The sequence below is a fragment of the Centrocercus urophasianus genome, unplaced genomic scaffold (assembly GCF_019232065.1).
Source record: "Centrocercus urophasianus isolate 14NV4802_14NV808 unplaced genomic scaffold, USGS_Curo_1.0 seq_13, whole genome shotgun sequence".
Lineage (NCBI taxonomy): Eukaryota > Metazoa > Chordata > Aves > Galliformes > Phasianidae > Centrocercus > Centrocercus urophasianus.
This window is the reverse complement of record NW_024884475.1, coordinates 44,035,262-44,055,828: the sequence shown is the minus strand read 5'-3', so window position 1 is coordinate 44,055,828 and position 20,567 is coordinate 44,035,262. Positions and strand designations below refer to the sequence as shown.

Below are 20,567 nucleotides of genomic sequence, written 5' to 3'. Positions count from 1 at the left end.
ACATGTAATAATGCTGGGGATGCAATATACAAAAGTCATTCAAATTAAGGAGAGTATTCTAGTAAAGTATAAGGGGAAAGAAGTCTCACATTTACATTTTGGAAAGTCTACACAATATTCATGGTTCCTTCTTCCTTTCTCCGTGCAGCAATCAAGGAAATTTTAGATGAAATACCTCAAATAACACTAACAAGCTATTATATTATTACATTTTTAAAATAATTATTATTTAAAATACATACAAGGGTATTTCTACAAACTCCATACAAATATGGAAGAAAATAAATGGAAAGAGACTATCTGAGAAAGAAAAATCTGCCAGTTTCATGCCATCTCACCTCTGAAAAATCTTCAGGTAAAGATGAACCATCACAGTCTGTGTCTTCAGACTTATCTTCTGCCAGTTTCCCATTCATCTCCACTGGAGCAGAAAAATCAGAACGCAGAAAAAAAGAGCATAAACACACTGAAAGATGCCCAGAGATCACCATCTCAACATATGAATCTTGTTATACCAGAATACAGGTATCAGTACAAGCAAGCAACAACTTCTAAGTCCCTCTGTTATCACTATGTTGAAGAATCAGATCTGAGGTTTCCTCTTTTTTTAAATATAACAGCTGCAATTGAAAGTGAGGTTGTTGGCACAGCTAACAGAACTGCTGTGCCACAGTGTAAGAGAGGAACAGGCCAGGGATGTTAGGTGAGCAGACTGACATGTCAGCAGTGCGTTTGCAACTCCATTATATTTAGACCCACAGAAGTTCTAAACCTGGTTCCTGCTCATTCTTTGCAAATCTAATGAAAACCTTCTAGAAAAGGTCTTACATATCTGGCTGCTACAGCAGTTCTCTGCTGCCCTATCTGACAAGTTCAATAAGTCTTCATTTGCAAAGACCAAATCCTATCTAAAAGAAATTTGAAGTAGTGGAGCTCATACAACTGCCTGAGGTCCTCATTCCTCCCTGATTTTAATGTAACAATAGATGATAATAACCAAAATGTACTTCAAAAGTAGCAAAAGTGCTAAAATAATTATAATTCTAGAAGGTCTGAATTCTACATATACTGTACAAAACAATTCCATGCTTGCCACTGCTCACTAGGCACCATATTTGCAAGAGGCCTAGTTTCCAGTGACCCGTTTTTCCAGTGACTCAGTACCTGTCAGATGATCTTGTGATGTGGCCTTCTTGATGTGCAGAAGGCTCTGGGCCTCTGATATTGCATTGTTTCGATTTAATAGGTTCTGGGCTTCCTCATCTACAACGTCCAACAGATACTGGACTACTTCATTGTGATCATCTTCATCATAATATTCATCATCTGGAATCTCTGTTTCTAAAATGAAATAGTATAAAATTATATTTTTTCCCTAAACAGGGAAGGAGACAGGCAGAGAGGGAGAGGAGCAGACACTGAAGTGCTATTTCTAGTTGTTATCGTGACTTTCTCTCATCATCTCTGGCATAAAATCCAGATTTCATAAATCTACTTCCAACATTAACAAATTCCACTCCACAGGCTTGAAGGTGATCTTCTAAACACGGCTGCCACCCTTACTTTGACTTATTTCAGTCTGTTCAAACTGTGCTATTGCCTTGACTCTTTTTCATCCATGAACCACGTACTGAATTATGCGGTCCCTCATCTCATCTGTGCTTACCTGATTTGTCACTGTGTTTAGAAACATCCGATATCTGAGCAGCAAAGCCAAGTGAAGGGGCATCTCCAGACCCTGTGAGATTTAATTGTCCCTTTGTATGATGGATGTTATTTTCTGTGTTTGCATGAGAAGGTCCTATGATGCTGTTGCCATTGACCTAAGACAAATGAAGAACAATACAACTTAACTCCTAAAGTTTGGCACTTCTTTTTAAGCAGCAAGCAACCCTTGCACATAGCTCCATCAGGAATAAATGGAAAGAAACAAGGCATATCATATCTCATCTGAGCAAACAGGGTGATGGGTTGAATAGAACTCTACCTGTTCATTCAGTAGCTTTTAATTGTGTTAGAATTTTCAAATGAAATGAACAAAGAAAAAAAATACAGCAACTAAGAAAAATAAAACACATGGATAACTATTAGAAGAAAACACAAAATAGTATCTCACATTATTACATCCTCTATAACACATATGCAGGCTTAATTCTGTGGATCCCACAACACACCACTTCTCAAAAAACAACAACCCTAACCAACAAGAAAAACCAGAGAGGTAAAAAGAAACAAGTATAAGCATCTGCAGAAGCTGGAAAGAGACCAGATCACAGCCTTGCATCCTTATGAAATAATTTGTCCTTACATAGAGCAATCTCAAAGATAGAAAAGATTAATGCCAAAAACTTATGCATTTACTATTAAAATTGCTTTTTCACATCCAGTGGCAACAGTGGATTTGCACAGCTTGGTGTAAAGCACTGTTTAATCAATTTATTTATTAAAACAAACCAAAAAACAACTTCTGTAAATTATATCCTTTTTTCTACTTAATGAAAATCCACTGAGGGATATTTACCTTGGGCCCATAGGCATCAGTTGTCTTTTCTGTTTTATCACAGGGATCACCATGGGAGCAGCCTAAACAAAATGAGGAAAACCAAACAACTTAAGAGCATCATTTTCACTGTAATTATATTAGTTTCCATCAATTATCTTTTTTATAAAAGAAACAAGATGTGTTGTGAAATGAGTAACATTTTCGCCTGTTTGATTAATGGCCATTGACAAAATGATGACTCTTGAACTATACTTGATTATGGTTATTTGAACTTTAAGTTCAATGGAATAAGAGAGCAGGAACACTCATAGAAATAACCAAATCTAAGCAAAGATAAATGCTGATAAGCAGCCTAACAGTGAGAAGGCAACACTTACACCGCAGGGAAATAGGATGCAATTTCCCTTCCTTTCAACTGTTCAGATTACAACCTTGCACTTATCTATCTTTTTTTTGTTCTTCAAAAAAACAACAACCAACAACAAAACCAAATCAACACACATCATCTGCCGCCTGGGTTCTTGCTCTAAGGCACCTTCTGCTCCTTGGTAACAAAAAGAGCGACACCATGATTTAAAAGACCCTGCCTACCCCAAACATCACATTATTGGTATAATAAATGAGACAGGGTGGAATAAGTAGTTGCTATATGCCTGCTTTCTAGCCCAGTTCTGAATTCGCTTGTAAAAGCATGTGTAAGAAATAAAGCATTCAGAAGGAATCACAGAAAGATAAAGGTGTTTAAGGCAGTGTCTTCCAACGGGGCTGGTTCCTAAAGAATATCTTGACCAAGTTTTTGGAAACAATGTTTACTACAGTTGAAAAGTATGTGAGCAACAATGAACTGGAAGAATTAAAATAATGTCACGAGGCAAGATCAATATTCAAAGCTAACAATACATTAATGGAGAAGTGTGGAAAACAAGACTGTGATGAATCAAAACAAATGAAAGCAACAAAAGTCAATGGAAAAAGCAAATGTTTCAGATATAAGTCGTAGCATACGCAGTGATTCAGCACAGAAGCAGATGTAGTTGGTGAAATGTACTGAATCCAAGAGAGTAGTACTTAGCAAAAGAGAGTTGCTTTCACTGGGTCACTACTAACAGCAGTGCTGTCTACAAAATGCTCAAAGCCGTTGCTCTTGTCTGCTGGGCATTGATGAAGCTCAGTCCTTGCCATGTGTGGGACTGCAGACACCACATGTGAAGAGAAAAGCAGACAGGTGGAAACAAACACCGGGGATGCAATAAAATCAGTCTGGGCTGTTTTGCTCTTGAAAAAGAGAAGACGAAATCAGACCTGAAGCCTCTGCAGATGTAACAGACTGATGTTTTTATCTGCTGTCAGAACAAACAGGACACAAGTAAAAAAAAAAAAATATATATATATATATATGTAATAATAATAATGGATCAGTTAAACTTACAAACTTACTCCTTGAATGACTCAGGCTTGTTATAAGAGAAAATTTCTGAACTGCAAGAGAAACTGAATAAATGCCTGCTGGAGCTACCTCAGCACACAGAGTTGTAGTGCAGCAACTGCACGCTAGAGAGCATGTAAGACCCACATAACTTCCTTCATTTTTACAGATGTGCATTTCACATGCAGTGTGACCATGGAAATCTTACCATTAGCTTTCTTTGACCATGAATCCGAGCTATCTGAGCCCCTGGATTTTGGAAGTACTGGATGACCATCTCTATGAAAAGAAATGTGTACAGAAATTTATATTTAAAAAAAAAAAAAAAAAAAAAAATCAACCAAACAACCAACAAACAAAAAACCCATGGTTATTGTACATATGTATATCTTAATATCCAACAATCAACAAAACTGCTCATTGCACTTTCCATTTCAACAGTTTTGGAATACTAAGAACATTTAATGACAGAGATGAAGCACTGGTAGTTAGGCTGGTTCCTACTTCAGGAATGAATGAGGACTTTGTACAGTTTCATTCCAGGTTCTGACAGAAAGACTTGACCTTGCTTGCCTTCAAATTAAAGGACAGGAGGGGAAGGAGCAAAGAACATCAGCATGACTAGGAGGTTTCAAAATGGAGGGGAATGTTGCCAGACTTGCCACTCCAAGCAAAACTTAAAACTTAAGAGTAGTCTGACCTCTGTCACACTGCAGTATTTCCATAAAGATAGAACCAAGGATTAGTGAAAATACGGTGGTGTACCAGGATCTGTGCCAGAGGGTTTTGACATTCAGAGCTGTGCCAGAACATCCACACGATGGAACTATTCAAGCACAGAACAATATTTTCTCTTTCTCTCCCTCTTTTTTTTTTTTTAATATATTTGTAGAATGTGCAGTAATGCTTTTGATTAAAAGAGAAATAAAGAAAAAAAGAAGGAATGAATGCATTAAAACAATCTGTGCCATATTTTGCAAATGTTTTGAACACTTGATAGCTTGACACAGCTTTGTCTTCCCAAGAAACACAAAACACAGCAAGTACTAAATGCCCTTCTATTGCACGGAAGTGCAAATCTAAGAGTACATGTTCCCTTTTTGTGGGATCAGTCCTCAATAATATGCCAGCTGATACTGCTCTGGTGAATAGCTGTTAAACCAGAAACATGTTTTACCTACATATAATCAGTGAGAAAAGCAGCAAGTACAGGGAAACATGCAGTTGTAGAACGGACCTGGTCACTTTGAGCACAACCCAAGGAAGGGATGTTTCCAATGTTCTTTTGGCTTCTTTCAGTGTCATTCCTTGTGTGCTGACCCCATTAATATAATGGATAATATCTAGTGCACGGAGACTCTCCTCTCTGGCAGCAGCTGATCTGGGGAGAATGTCACTGATATACACAACTTGGTAAATGCTGTCATGACCTCCTGCTAACAACAGACCTGTGCAGGAAGAAGCAAAACAAAACAAAACAAATCAACTTTCTTTGGAACTTAAGAAAAATACTCACATTAGCATGAAAGAGCACTATAATTCTCTATTACCTAGCTCCTCTTTATGGCATGTTAGCGTAATATCAGGCAGCAAGTGAGGCAATACTGGCATCTTGGGTAACTCCAACACACGTCCTAGAACCAATCTGACAGTCTTTGGGGCAGCACGGAGAAAGCTGACTGCATCTGTATGACTCATGTTGGTAACGTCGATGTCGTTAACCTGTGAAGGCAAAAGCAACCAGTATTTCCTAATAAGGTTCCAAATGAACCTCTTTCACAGCAAATCTCTCTATGTTTCTTTCTTAACGAGGTAGGAGCCATCGATGTATTTAAACAACCTCTTCTCCATGTATTTGATTAAGTACCTTATTAAAACAATATTCTCTCTTTAAGTAGGATGCACTGTAACTCCTTTCATCAACCTTCCCAGTGTTCTCCTTCTTGTATACCCCTTGTCTAACTGTACAAAAACACGCACATTTTTGTTCCTTAAGCTATTCTCATCCTGGTGGATGAGAAGCTGGACATGTGCCAGTAGTGTGCCAACTATATCCTGGGTTGCATTAAAAAAGGGGTGACCAGTAGAGAGAGGGAGGTGATTGTCCCCCTCTACTCAGCTCTTGTGAGGCCCCCACCTGGAGTACTGTGTCCAGGCCACCAGTACTTATTCTGGGGCCCCCAGTACAAGAAAGATCTTAGAGTACAAGAAAGAGCTCTTACAATGGGTCCATAGGAGGGCCACTAAGATGGTCAGAGGGCTGGAGCACCTCTCTGATGAAGAAAGGTAGAGGGAACTGGGCTTGTTTAGCTTGGAGAACAGAAGGCTCTGGGGAGACCTCACTGTGGCCTTCCAGAACTTGAAGGGAGCGTATAAACAGGAGGAAGTACAACTGTTTACATGGGTTGACAGTGACAGGAAAAGGGGAATGGTTTTAAACTAAGACAGGGGAGGTTTAGGTCAGATATTAGGAGGAAATTTTTTCCCCCAGAGGGTGATGACACACTGGAACAGGTTGCCCAGAGAGGTTGCGGATGCCTCATCCCTGGTGGCATTTGAGGCCAGGCTGGATGTGGCTATGGGCAGCCTGGTCTAGTGGTTGGCAACCCTGCCTGTGGCAGGGGGGTTGAAACTAGATAATGTTTGAGATCCTTTTCAGCCCAGGCCGTTCTATGATTCTATGTAATTTCAGCACACAACAGAGCTCACATATTTATTTTGGTTTTGGCTCAAAGTTGTTCTTTTCATGCAGTCCCTTTGTCTAGAAATGGTAATTGTCTTACCTTTATGAGTCGGTCCCCAGGACGCAGTCTCCCATCACTTTTGGCAGGATCCTGAACAATGTCATGAATGTAGCAGCCCACATTATCATTCCCTTTGGTCACTGTAAAGCCCAGGCTGCCTTTTTCAGACTTGGTCATGGTGACCTGGAGTTCTACTTCCTAGGGGAAGAAAGTAGCACTTAACAACACAAAAAAAGAACAGAAGCAGCTTTAGACCATGGGCAATTTGAATTTAATACTAATAGAAATAGATAACTAATGCACCGATTGGTGTAACTGGAACACAAGCCTGGATAGCACTGAGACACCTGCAAGAGCAGGCTCAGCTCAGCTGTATCCAGCACTTCTCTCTCATTTGGACAGGACACTTTTGCATGAAGCTGACCTTGGACTAAAGGCCTAATGTTCTAAACAGAGTTGTGAAGGCTCACATCCAAAGTGGCACGTTGCTTTACTCTGAACCAGCTATCACGAATAAAAAGGCTCTTCGAGTAAGACAGCACAGCAGGAACTAGTCAAGTGAAGTAGGTGAATAGGTTTTCCTACAATGAGATAAAACTGTGTATTTCCTAGGAACTGCACACATGCATATACCTTCTCTATTTTTATTTGCATGAACTGTCAATAGAAAGATGCATATCTGTTTCATTTGCACAGACACTCACACAACACCATGACGGTTTGTGAGTAACTTCCGAAGAAGAAGAGACTAAAAAGGAGACAGTTTGTTAGTTCTCAAAAGGGAGTATGGGCATGAACAGCTGTGTAACCTGGGAGACTTCCACAACTGAAACGTATCAAGGCTCCACTGACACTTTCTTTTTTTATTTGTGAATCAATTATGTGAGGCTATGGAAGCACAAACTCCTTCTGACACTCTGCACAAATGTTTCCAGGGTGGCAAGAAGGTATCTCAGAAGAGTCTCAAAACTATGCTACGTTTTGCATTTGATTAAAGCAGCAAAGAACAGGGTTTCCTGAGGCCCCCTCTGGCCTGATTCATCCAATGATCTCTAAACAACCACATAGCAAGGTAAATGGTATATGAGTCCAGCCTGAGAACTTGTCTGGAGCTAGGGAAATGTTTAACATCAAGCTTCTAGGCTAAAATTATACACAAAATACATGTGTGCAAATCTGCCTATGCAGACAGGGATGCATTCATACTCACAGAAGGAAATGTTATCAATCCCTGAAAACCTCAGAGAGAAAACAACTGCAGACATCTGTACGAACACGGTTCAGAGCATAAGTGCCATTTATAAGACACCCCCAGTCAGTGCAACTATAACCTACAACCGTCACATTTGTAAATTAATATGGCTATCCTCTATTCAGTCACTCTCCAAACTATGGCTACAAAAACTTCCAGCTGACACAGCAGAGGTTACACTTAAACTACTGAAAGACAGAAACAGGAAATTACCGGTTCATATTCTTCAGCACTTTTTTCTAGCTGGCTGAGTAGTGAGGCCATTCCTTCCAGGCGTGGAGGTAGCTCAGAAGCAGGAGTAGCATAACAGCTGTTTATTAAAACAGATGTGGTAACTTCAGGGATGGTTCTACAGGGTGGGATCGATGTCAAATCCAACAGCAGAGTGCTGGAGACAAAAAAGTGCATCAAAGATCAGCTTATACAACATAGCTGTCAACAGTAAATTAATACGTGAACCAGTATTGATTTTATACAGATCTAGCCAGCAAAACAAAAGAAGCATTCCCATGAGTGCACTACAGGAATCATTACGAGCTACTCACCTGTCCTCAAGCTCTGACCTGCTAGGAGTCTCATGTGCAGAATACAAGATGGTGCGAAGAGCACTGCCCTGAGCACTGCGTGCCTCGTGCTGGCTGTGTGCCTGTGTCACAGCTTCATCTGGAGGCTGGCAGAGGGCAGAATTCCAGCTGTGGCCTGACTGTGCCATTGAGTCCATCGTCTCCTCATCACCACTCCTGCTGCTGTCACTGTAGCTGTCTCTCCTAGAGGGAGACTTCAGTCTTCTTTTGCTCAGATCAGTAGTTTCATTTTCATCTGAGCTATCTCCCTGTTCTTCATTTGAAGGACCAGAAACTTCTCTACTGACGTCTGGAAATACTTGTAGGGGTGAATTGATGGGGGTCTACAGAAAGCAAGGACATTTAAATGGATTAAACTCCAGCTATGCAGTTGCAAAGACCACATAATACTACCAAACGCTGTGACTGAGCAGCCTCTTCTGCCAAGATGAGTGCAACTTTGCCAAGACAAAGTATGCAGAACTTTGAAATATACTATGCTAAAGACCTGCAAAATCATTTAAGGAAAACAGATTTTAAAAGCTTCATATATGCTTTTATGGTCAAATTCTTGCATTCATGAACGTACCAATCTGCAATAGTGTTACGAACAAAAACTGTTGCTTGTTTCTTTATTGCTTCCCCCTCACCTATTCTGATATACATGCTCTCTTATCAAAGACATTTTGTACTTGAAATGAATTACAGGATGAGTTATTTGTATTTTGTTCAATTGTCCATCTTCTCTTCTTACTCTAATTTCAGCTTAACTTTGTACTTTTAAGTTTCTGCCATCAGATTTGAACAGCTTTGCTAATTTGAACACAGAATTAAAATTATTTGCATAGAAAATCTGTTTCTGCTCCTTTTACACTTTCTTCCCTGTATTATGGAAAGCCTGCTTTTCAGGCAAACTCCTCCCTACAGTCTCTTTTGCAGAAAATATTTTAATTTCCACTTTTTCCAAGCATCCTGCAATGTCTTCCTGTTCTCCCAATTTAACTACTAGAACGCTTTGAAAATTGTTTTTGGGCATCTCTGAATTCCAGCAAGTAAATATAACAGTTTCTTTCCTAGTTGTACACACACCAGAAACAGACAAATTGCTCTTTCATAGAATATATTTCACACACATTGCAGTTTGTATTCAAGATCAACTTCAAATCTATGTGCTACAAAGCAACACCTGCCTTAGAGAGTAAACCCATTTGAAAATGTAGAAATACAAAATTAAAAAAAACAACAAAGACAAAATCCCTAAACAAAAAACGAACAAAAGAGGTCCTCGTTCTTTTCAAGTCTGTGAAATTCTCAGTACACTCCTGAGGAATTTACCACAGGAGCTTCTGTGAGCACAGTTCCCCCATCTCTCCTTCTGTATCTTCCATTTAATTAACTAACCCACCAGACCAAGTAAACGAACCCTCAAATAGTAATTAAAAAAGAAGAATCTTATGCCACAGGCCTTACCAACAAAGCAGGATCGATGTCTGGCAGTACACCAGGCGGTGGCCGACAAAGGAGAAGAGAGACTTCTGGAGATGTTCCCCTCAGAGCAGAGATGACTTCCTACGGCCACATTTGGTTCAGTATTAGGCAGAGCCACCAAGACGTGCAGGACTACCACAGCATGAGTTATGCCACGAGGACAGACAATAAAGATCACTAACCTGCTGGGATAAACCCTTGAGCGATGCCCCATTCACTTTGAGGATGACGTCCCCAATGTCTATCTGCCCACTCTCTGCAGCAGGCTGCCCAGGGAAGAGCTTCTTCACCCTCACAATGGTTGAGCTCAGCTGCTCTGGAGTAGGATTATCCTCACGGCAGAAGCTGAACCCAAGACCTGAGCTGTTCTTCAGCAGCTTTACCTCAAATGTGTTTTCTGTAAGAGAAGCACATCATTTCTTACAGCACACTGGCCATTAAAACAAGTGGTGTGCACTCTGCCTTCAGATGATGTTCTCTGGCTGACAGCTTCTCTTCCTAACACCACACCACACAGCACATGAAGGTGTCCTCAAAGTTCAGTTCTGCAGAAGCTCGTTAAGGAGACTGTCATAGCTGATTGATGTGCCTATTCTGGCCACTGAACAGACACCTGTGAGAGAAGCAACTAGCTCCTGGCAGGCAGGATAAACCCTACCCAAGAAGACTAAAGGGTACCAGCAGGAGTTTCCTCACATGCACAGATTCCCCTCCCTCTGCACACCTCTGTAGCAGGAGGAGCTGAGATATCAGCCTCTGGTCAGGCAGACAACTGGCCCTTCTCCATCCCAACTCTGGAAGTCTACTCTCATCTAAACAGGAGCAGCAGTTACATGAAACAGCAACTCTCACTTTTATATGAGGATTTAACCCCCACGACATTTGTCTTAGCAGCACCAGAATTAAGAGTGCCCTTCTACCTCAACAATCCTACAGCCCTGGCCTGCTGGCAAAATTGAGAAAAAAGGAACACAGAGAGCAAACAGTTCACAGTCACTGAACTGCGTTAATAAGATATGAAAGGAAACCTTCAAAACAAATTGCAATGGCACAGAAACGCAAAAATTGCATGATGTGCGGGGGCTTGGTGTGGGTTCCTAATCAGCTCTGACTCCTGTCTTTCTATTTCACAGGAGATATAAAACTCAAGGATGCTTTCAGTGTTTTCCTACACGATCAGACCAGACCTGCAGTGACAAAGCTGTAGTCTTTGGTGTTTGTAGCTCTTGTTGCTGGTTTCTCCTGAGGCTCACATGGCCCCACCAGATTTGGAGGTGTGCACTGTGGTGTTACTGGAGCATGAGCCTTTGCCACAGAAAGCTGTCCTTTTTCCAACAGCAGATGCACCACCTGAAAAGATGAAACATCCTCTGGTTAACTGGCAGTGGTCACGGAGATAGCATAGTTTAGTTTATCAGGATCTGTAACCACTGACCTGTCCGGTGTTTCTCAGCATTTCCACAGCTTGTTTATGAGTAGCACCCTCCAAACTCACCCCATTGACAGAAAGCACGCGGTCACCTAGAAATAAGTAATTCATCATTTAAGAAAAAATGAAGTACCATGTAAATAAAACACAGAAATCTTAAATTCTCAGCTAACGAAGGCAGTGACTCATCAGAAGGCAGTAAAGAATCAAATCATAGAATCACTGAGGTTGGAAAAGACCATTAGGATTATCTAGTCCAATCTCAATCCATCCCCACCATGCCCACTGACCACAGCTCTCCTATATTGCATCTTCATGGTTCTTCAGCACTCCAAGGATGGTGATTCCACCATCTCCCTGGGTAGCCTTGTCCAATGCCTCACTACTCTTTCTGAGAAGAAATGTTTCCTAATATCTAATCTCCTCTCCCTCTTCTGAGCACAGAGGAGAACTTTGCAACTAAACCAACCTGGGATAATCCCATGTCAAAGCCAGCATTAACTACTGGAATGATAACCTGCCACAAAGCTCTTATATCTATATTAAAAACCAATCTCAATCTGTGAGGTCAGTTCTCTCTCTAGTAAGGACTGAAGCCTGGCTCAAAAACAAGAAAAGCCACAGCCATTACATTGATTTAGTGTATGAAGTTACCCTGTACACTAAGTGAAAGAGCCACAAATAACACAAAAGCTCTCCCTCCCCATAGCTGACACAGGGAAGCGTTCTCCATCACCACAGGCTGCATTAAGGATAATAATCCTGCAGCAGATTTCGTACTTTCCCCTCCACAATCTCTGCAGCTTTCTTTTGGTTCTACAGCTGCTCTCTACTTTGTCTTAATGTTAACTTCATCTGCACAATTACCTGCCAGAACATTCGAGACAAAATCTTGAATTAAAACCATAAACACGTGACATCAGGAAAGGGTTTCTTCCTCCCGAAGCCTTCTGTGATTGCTCCTTTGTCAAACAGATTTCCCAGCTTCCAAGCCACAGTGTACCCTCAAGCCTATCCTGGACAGTTCTCTGACCATTTCTCACATTTAGAAACCCTGATGGAATGACCCAAAATACCTTTTTCTATTTTGCCATCTTCTTCAGCTGCTCCTTTTGGAATAACTGCTTTCACGTAAATACCGCCGTGCTTTATACTTGTGTTTACACCACCCTAAGAGGAGAGTAAAAATGGGATTTGTCAGTCTTTTGACACCTAGAACACTTTGTAATTCAATGCAACACACTACAAGGATAGCTGCACTCAAGGAAGCACTTCGACCACTGGCACATACAAGGAAAGGCCAAATTGTCAAACAAAAACATTTTACAAAGCATGGTTCACAGTCATGCAATTTGAAGACTGTACAAACACAATGTATCACAATGCAAATGCATTCCAACCAAAGAGGCATCCTGCAGCAAAGCATGTCTGCTGTGCTGGAGTTAACATGCTTGCATGCACACAAAGCTCCAAGAACTGTGTGAGCACATCCAGCAGCAACAGCCAAAGAAATGAATCCCATGCAGTGTCCTACTCCAATTCACCCTCTGATGTAACACAAACTGAGGAGTGCTTCTTTTCTCTCAGGTCATAGAAATTTGAAGGTCTACACTGAGAAAACTGCTCAAACTCAAATGGCACTATTCTCTGTGGGCCTTTGCATTCCAGGCTCTCAGACAGCCAACGCTACACTGTCACAACTGCTCCACAAACTGGAGGGAGGAAGGAGATCAACAAAATGTTAACATTCACTCTGAAAGAGGGTGATGCTACATCTGAAAGATTAAAGCACAGAGTTGGTTGTGTCCCTCTTCTTTTCACCACATGCAGGATGGCTGTGCAAGGTTCAGTGTGGAGACTGAAAAAGGAAAGCACAATGAAGGCACTATTTGGTAATCCTCCAAGGGCAATCACTGCATTGCTGGCATTTTGTGATGTTTTCTGCACAGCCCCAGGCTCTGCAGACTTGCTGCTGTTCAGTAACTATGTCCTGCTCACCCTTTGTGACTCCAGTCACTTCACTCTGAGAGCCTGACAGGGCAATGTGACTTCAGTGGTTACAAATTCCAACTCCACCCATATGCATATCCATACTGTCACACTTCGGAAAAGAGTGATTTGGTTTAGATATAAGCAGCCACTAAAACTCAATAGATTTGATCTACAGTTAATAGCTGCTCTCTACTGTTATAATTTATGCTGCTTTTCCATTCTCAAATTATTGCATAGTCTACTGATCCATTAACCAGAGATAATTCTGGAATATTAAAAACCTCAGATGCATTTTGCAACACAAAACAAGAACAGAGCAGTGAAAGATGTGTACATATCACTTATGATTCATTCTCTTCATCTCTGAAGTGCCACCGTGAGGTATGGCAGTCTCTAAGTGTGAATCACCGTCAAAATTTTATAACCTGATGAGAAATTCATCCATTAAAAGTACATTTTTGTCTCTTAAGGGCAGTCTTGGAGGCAAGACAGGTCTAAATTGCATCTCAGTAGTTTTTTGCTTTCTGCCTTTTAACCAGCAGAGGGAGAACACAGCACAGTACTTGTGCGTGGAGTGCAAATACTCTGAGGTAACACAACCCTTTTTCTTCATGTGATGCCCAGCAGGAGATCTCTAATTTCTCCCCCTTGCAAACTTGCCACGTTACTGGGGAGCAAGGGACAAAGCCCATCTTTCTGTCTGTACTTGCAAAGCAGCTGCTGTGATAAGACTGACTTTGGGATTTCACTGTAAAATATCAAATGAAGGTTACCTGAAGGGGAGATGGTGCGAAGGATTTACAACACTATTTTTCAGCTTTGATAAGATTAATTGTAAGTCAGTAAAACTACATGCTCTGCACTGACTCCAGAAAATATTTTGCTTCCTTGGAATTTAGTAATTTAACGGGTTATGGGAGTAGAGAAAAAGAGAAAACATCTGAAAACCTTGTCAAACAGTACCGTGACACTTATTCCCAAGCCGTTATCTTTTTTGGCTAGTTCAACCTCAAAGATATCTCCAGGTTTAAGAAGTTCTGCAGAAACCTTTTTAGAATTCATTTTGTCAGCTGCATTTGCTGAGGAAGATTCCTTTATTTAAAACAACAACAACAAAAAAAAAAAAAAAAAAAAGAAAAAAGAGATTTTTGTTAGAACAGAATTGTACAGATAAGATCCTAAGGGATGTGTTTCTGAGTCAGCTGCAGCAAAAGGTTTCCACATGGGAAAGTACCAGACTGTATGGCTCATGAGACACAGTGCTTTAACTCTTCCACAGCTGCAATCAAACAGCATTAGTGCAGAAACACGTTTGGCCTTCAGCACTTGGGTCTTTAATGTCATGGAACACAGAAAACATAACTAGAATTTCACCATTACATCAGCTTAGGTTCTGTTGCATTAATTTGCAGAAATTAATGCTACACTCTTCATCAGCTGGGAATCAGAGATCATTACAGGTTAGGGATGTATTTGTAGTACTTTCCGCTGTGTACCTTCAGCAAAGTGAAGAATGTCTTTGCTCAGGGCATGGCTCACTTCAGAGCTTCATGAGACAAGAATGAAGTTTCATTAGATAAGAGCATTTTCCCATTGATTAGATCAATGTCAAAAGATACAGGTTCAGTTGCTACTCTAGGCTCTCATTTCAGTTACATCAGTACTACTTTTCTCATCTCTTTAGGACTGTCATCAGACTATGATTACATTAGACAATACTAAATGAATGGATGTTTCTTACAGAATCTAGAAGAGCATCACACGTTCATTCCAAAGCGGAATCTGCTTTGAGTAAGACATGCCCATGACATGACATGGTGACGCTGGAAAATGCTTTGAAATTCCAGGAGTGAGTTTCTTCACTCATTTTGAACAAAATCACCAAACTGGTAGAAATAAGCTCTCAGCATTTGCCATTAGGAGGACAAACTGTAGGTTAGGCTGCCCTTCCCCCATGCCCCTTTCACCTCATTCATACCAACCGACAGATATTTCACTGCCACTATTACACCAATGGGAAATTTTCACATGAAATAAACTGTGCCTTTTGAGCAACCTGCTGCTCCTGACTGCTGGAGTAAGTTGCTTCATCCATGTCAGAATCTCCTCGGTCAGAATACTCCACAGACTCCACAACTCCCGACCTTTTCATTTTGGCTCGAGTACTGTCTGACGACGACCTTCTCTTCTCACTAGTTTTCAAAACCCCAAACTGGGAGTCACTGTATTTCTGTGGATCCTGTTGGGCTCTGCCACTGGCACGTCTGCCAAAGCAGCTCGCTGTCTGGCTCTGGGACAGGCTGGCACTCTCAGTCCTGGAGTCCTGGGAGCTCACACTCCCATCCCGCCTGCCCCCTGACAAGGCAGACACGCTGCCTGCAATGGCCCTCTGGTGAGCACGGGACCTGCTAGGCTCCTCTGAAGAGGACTCTGCCTCATTGTCCTGCACTGATGATGGTCTTCTTACATAGGTCCTGGTTCCATTAGTGAGGTGCGAGGTGCTGCACGATGCTGAAAGCCAGAAGAGAAGACAGTCAGCAGGGACTGGTCACATCCTGCCCTCAATATTACACATATTTCTCAGTTTACGGCCATGTGAGATTTTACCACTCTATACCACGCAGAACGCTTTCTATTCAGGGTGCAGCCAATGCGCCCTCACTGAAAACTACCCCAAATGATCCTACTGCAAAGCTTAGCGCTTCCACTCTCTAACACAGTGGAGAGTCTCTAACACAACTGTCAGTCTCTAACACAACTGTCAGCACATATTAACTGGGGTGCACAGAAGTGACGTATGTCAAGTCAGCTGCTCAAATCAGTGGTTTAATACTAAGGAATACCTCTCCATACCTTTGGATGGCTTTTCTTTGGGCTGAGAGATAACGAGTGTTACATCCTCAGGAGCATTCTCTATAATTTCTAATGCTGTGTGGTGGCTGACACCCTCCAAACTCGTGCTGTTCACAGATATCAGTCGGTGTCCTGAACAAAAGCGTTTGTTTAGATACAATCCAACACTGACATTTGGTCTTTTCTGTCATGTATACCTTTCCTTTTTCACACCATTCACCTGGTTTCAGAGATCCTTCCACATCAGCTGGCCCTCCAGGAGTAACTGAGTGAATGAAAATTCCCAGATCAAGTTTCCCCGTCTTCTCTCCACCAACTATCTGAAAGCCTATTGAAAAAGGCCCAAAGCATGCATATACGTCAGTGAGCAGAGTCTAACTTAGCTCAGCACAAGCTGATATTTCAAAGCACATAAAAAACTTTGTCATTCTATTAAATGTAAAATTAAAAAAAAAAATCTATACATCTCGAAGAAGTCTACATGAAAGTAAACAGTAAAACTTTTGGATAAAGCTTCACTGCATTCTTAATTCTAAAAAAGCATTTCAGAATTGGATTTTCTTGTCTCCCTAGAAACCTCCAACAAGGGCAACAGACATGCATGCACTTTCTGATGACACTGTATACATTCCTGCTGGCCAGATGACATGCTTTTCCTGTTACACAGAATTTTAGATGCCTTGTCTAAACGTCTGACCCTGATGTTAAGAGATAGGTTCTTCAAAAACAGTTTTCTATATTAAAAGTGCACCAAATTTGTTTTTTTTTTTTCCTTTTGAAGCTTCCAATCTATTTCTACCAATTCTTCAAGGTAAACCTGGGAAAGATGTCCATGACCAAGAAATATGAACATCCAAGATGTCAGGCTTTGTGTGCTCTAACAAAAAGAGCAAAAAGAATAGCAGAAAAGGCAGAAGGGACAGTCCCTATGAATTGCTCTTGTTCTCTGTCAACTTGTTACTATGGTACTAAGTTACCATGCAGTGTCAATACTAAATACGATCTTCAGGACTTTTTCCTTCTTCAAACTTACATTACGGTACTCTGTTACAGAACAGAGATGCTTCAAAGAACTCCTCTAAACTGTATCTGATACAAATTACAGGGGAGAATGATGGGGGCTTATGAAAAACATCAGTACAACAACAAGGAATGGAATCCAAATATCTCAGATTTTGGGCTCACTAAACCTCATAATTGAAGTTCAATTAAACTATATAATGAGAATATTTAAAAAGTACACAATTAATTTACAATAGCTTTATAAGCTTCGCTTCTTGAAAACCTCTAAGTCATCACAACTGTGAGGTGTCCACATGACACAATCCTTTTATTTGAGCACAAAGACAAACCTTCAATGCCATTTTTGTATGATTATTTCACAGTAATCAGAAAAGTGAGCCCACACGTAATACAGAGAAACCAAGAAACAGATTTGGCCAACACCAATCAAGTAGCAGCAAGCATTAGCAAGAAAGTCTAGGCTTCTGCATCTTAAATGTCTTTAAAATACAGCTCATAACTATCTTCCTCAGTCCTACAATACTTAAACACAGAACACAAAATCTTCACATTATTTTCAGCTTCCATAAACATCCAAAACAATTCAACCACGTAAAAGCCACATACCCAAGCCCATTTTTTCATCCTTTTTCAGGTTCACCAAAGTGATCTCTCTTTCCGGTGAGGAAACTCTGCTCTCTGTTGTTTGCAGAGAGTCACCTGAAAAGCCAACATTTCTTAATCAGACACCAGAATACGTGCATGCTGACATCCTTTCAAGTTTGCCTTTATGTTCTATTCCATAGAAGAGATCCTTTCTAAAATAGTGGGTCCAGCTGCGAAGAGGAGGTTGCCCACAGAAGCTGTGGATGCCTCTTCCCTGGAGGTACTCAGGACCAGGCTGCATGGGGACCTTGGCAGTGTGATTATCCCTTCCAACCTAAGTCATTCTACGGTTCTAAGTTAGTAAAAGATTACTGAATGAATTCTCTTAACAACAATCTTTAACTGAAACAATCAACATTAGAAATATCTACTAAACCTATCCTGTTTAAATTGCCAGCATACTGTCAGTCTGAACTCATGAATTAACTACCTGGAGAAGTTGGAATAGCTTGGACTGGAGTGCCTGGCCCAGTTTTGCTTTAAGCGGTACAGGCACTTCCACAACAACATGAAGATACTGAACTCTACACACCAGGCAAAAAAAAAATAAATTGGTGTAAGAGAACACAGCAGACAGCCCCAACCAGAAAAAGGTTTCTATCCCCATCCACTCCAAAAGTCAGCACATGGTCATTTGGGGCACTGCAGAACCATCAGCCACACAAGCATGGGAAAGGAGCTTCGAAGAGCAGTTTACTGTAGTTAACAGTACCTTTAAGAAGTCAAACTAAACACTCTCCGCAGCTGAAAAGCATTACACATGTAAAAATCTCTCTCCAGAAAAAAACCCCAAACCAGTATTTGAGATAGATTTTGACAAAGGTTCCACTCAGCTGATTGGCAGAGGTGTCTGATGTAAGCATAGTCAAAGAACAGAACAACATCTGGCTCTGTTGAGAGCCAGTGAAGCTCTCAACAAGTACAAATTAAAAGATACTGACTTAACCAGTGGAATGGATGTATTATTACTGATCAACTTACTGCTCTCTTTTAATGGTGTTGATGATGGAAGATTTCCAGAGTTACTCATGCTAACACCTGCAACATGAATGCAAGTATTAGACATTAATAGTCTTTTTTTCCCACAAGAGAGCTATGAAGACACATTAGACTTTACAAAGAATATGTGTGAGCCCATCACAACAGCAAGTACCTATTTTTAAAATGAGCAAACGCCAACACAGCTACGGTTGAGCAAATTCCAACCATTAATGTGCTTTGGTTGCAATTCATAGTTCAGACAGGTGGAAGCTCATACAAAGTCAAAGAATTAAAGAAAGGACAGTGCTATGGCCTTCTCAGCCTCTCTGAACTTCAGAAGAAATCGGTGAGGCTTTAAGAAAAAGCCTAAGACAAAGACTAAATTTTATAGTACAGTTTGATGGATATGCCTAACTTTGTAAAGCATCAGAACAGCAGCCCTGCAAGTTTTTATACAATAACAAGCAATTTGGGGCAGTAAAAAGCATTTCTACATATTTATATTTAAATTGTTTTGCACACAGGGTCATATTTTCTTTGGAAAATGCCAAGTAAACATTACATTTAAACATTTTAAAGGGGATAAAAAACATACTAAGTTATGGAAATAAAGGAGGAAAGATAATTTAAGCTTCTCAGTTAAGCAAAGTCCAGGCTTTCCCAACCATCTGAACCCTGAAGTTTCAGCTATGTTCTCCACCATGAGCAATGGAATTCAGCAAGACTACCAACTATATACCTAAGATCAGAATTGCTGCTCCAGAGATCATAGGTAAAGCTAAACGCATGGGACAAATGGCTTCAGTCACTACAGAAACTACATGCCTTATGTCTCTCTTCAGTAGCCTCTGCTCATAATGCAGAAAAACCACAATTCCCCATTCAGTCTTGATTTCAGTGCAGTATAGGAAGTTGCAGTGTTTGTACGTTAGTCTGAGTGCTTACCCATCTCCCACTTGTTGTAAAGCCACATATATAATCAATGTTATGATATTAAACACAAAAAGCGAGCTAATGTTGCAAATACTTCAGTCATCCTAGTTTCCATTATTCTAACAGGGAATCTCCTGCAACTAAAAACTGATGACACAGATATTAAAAATTAACATACCATAACTCAGAGTGAGAAATAAGTGTATTCAGCTGCACTGCAGCACTGTTGTCTTCTGCTCTAATGTAGTGGTGATTTTTATTTATTTTTTTTTTTTTTGGTAAACACATTTTTTTACTGCTACCAGGACTTACTTACTTGTGTGCAGTACTTCAGACACCTGTGGTATCAGAACAGTTGGTTACTTTGTCCATAGGAGTATTTTCTTTTCTTTGCTACATCTGATCTGGAATCATGGGCAGTTTGCCTGCATTAACTTTGCCCTCATCCCTTTTTCAAGTCAAAAAGTTACCATCAGTTAATATGAACATCAAAGCACTACATCTGAAGCAACTGTAGAGTTTGTTAGTAAATACAGTAACAGTATTTTATGTGCTGACCTACAACATAGGCTTGCCCGGTATCTTCCATGGACGATGAGTCCGATTCATTTTTCTTTCTTTCAGGACTTCTACTTAAACCTGCATGAGATTTTGAACTTAAAGGGGAGAAGGAGAGAAGGGAAATCAGACAGAGGGAAAAGGAAATTGGGAGAGGGAAGGGAAGGATCAATGTAA

At 40.7% G+C, this 20,567-nt stretch overlaps 1 protein-coding gene across 4 annotated transcripts in view; it reads right to left on the bottom strand.

Annotated features, from left to right (window-relative positions):
* The window catches only part of PTPN13 (protein tyrosine phosphatase non-receptor type 13), a 107,187-nt gene that overhangs the window by 7,968 nt on the left and 78,652 nt on the right, over window positions 1–20,567 (bottom strand). For 2 of the 4 annotated variants that reach the window (XM_042812601.1, XM_042812602.1), the window contains exons 19-40: window positions 20,391–20,488; window positions 18,900–18,956; window positions 17,880–17,972; window positions 16,471–16,578; window positions 16,251–16,382; window positions 15,442–15,908; window positions 14,346–14,489; window positions 12,482–12,575; window positions 11,412–11,497; window positions 11,164–11,326; window positions 10,159–10,373; window positions 9,959–10,057; window positions 8,471–8,832; window positions 8,139–8,313; window positions 6,713–6,871; window positions 5,480–5,651; window positions 5,167–5,377; window positions 4,138–4,208; window positions 2,522–2,583; window positions 1,667–1,823; window positions 1,165–1,341; window positions 339–421 (exon numbers count right to left, since the gene is read on the bottom strand). In XM_042812601.1, the coding sequence (XP_042668535.1) occupies window positions 339–421; window positions 1,165–1,341; window positions 1,667–1,823; window positions 2,522–2,583; window positions 4,138–4,208; window positions 5,167–5,377; window positions 5,480–5,651; window positions 6,713–6,871; window positions 8,139–8,313; window positions 8,471–8,832; window positions 9,959–10,057; window positions 10,159–10,373; window positions 11,164–11,326; window positions 11,412–11,497; window positions 12,482–12,575; window positions 14,346–14,489; window positions 15,442–15,908; window positions 16,251–16,382; window positions 16,471–16,578; window positions 17,880–17,972; window positions 18,900–18,956; window positions 20,391–20,488 (3,385 nt within the window). The remainder of the gene's footprint in view (window positions 1–338; window positions 422–1,164; window positions 1,342–1,666; window positions 1,824–2,521; window positions 2,584–4,137; window positions 4,209–5,166; window positions 5,378–5,479; window positions 5,652–6,712; window positions 6,872–8,138; window positions 8,314–8,470; window positions 8,833–9,958; window positions 10,058–10,158; window positions 10,374–11,163; window positions 11,327–11,411; window positions 11,498–12,481; window positions 12,576–14,345; window positions 14,490–15,441; window positions 15,909–16,250; window positions 16,383–16,470; window positions 16,579–17,879; window positions 17,973–18,899; window positions 18,957–20,390; window positions 20,489–20,567) is intronic. The other 2 variants (XM_042812604.1, XM_042812603.1) reach the window with 2 other exon arrangements.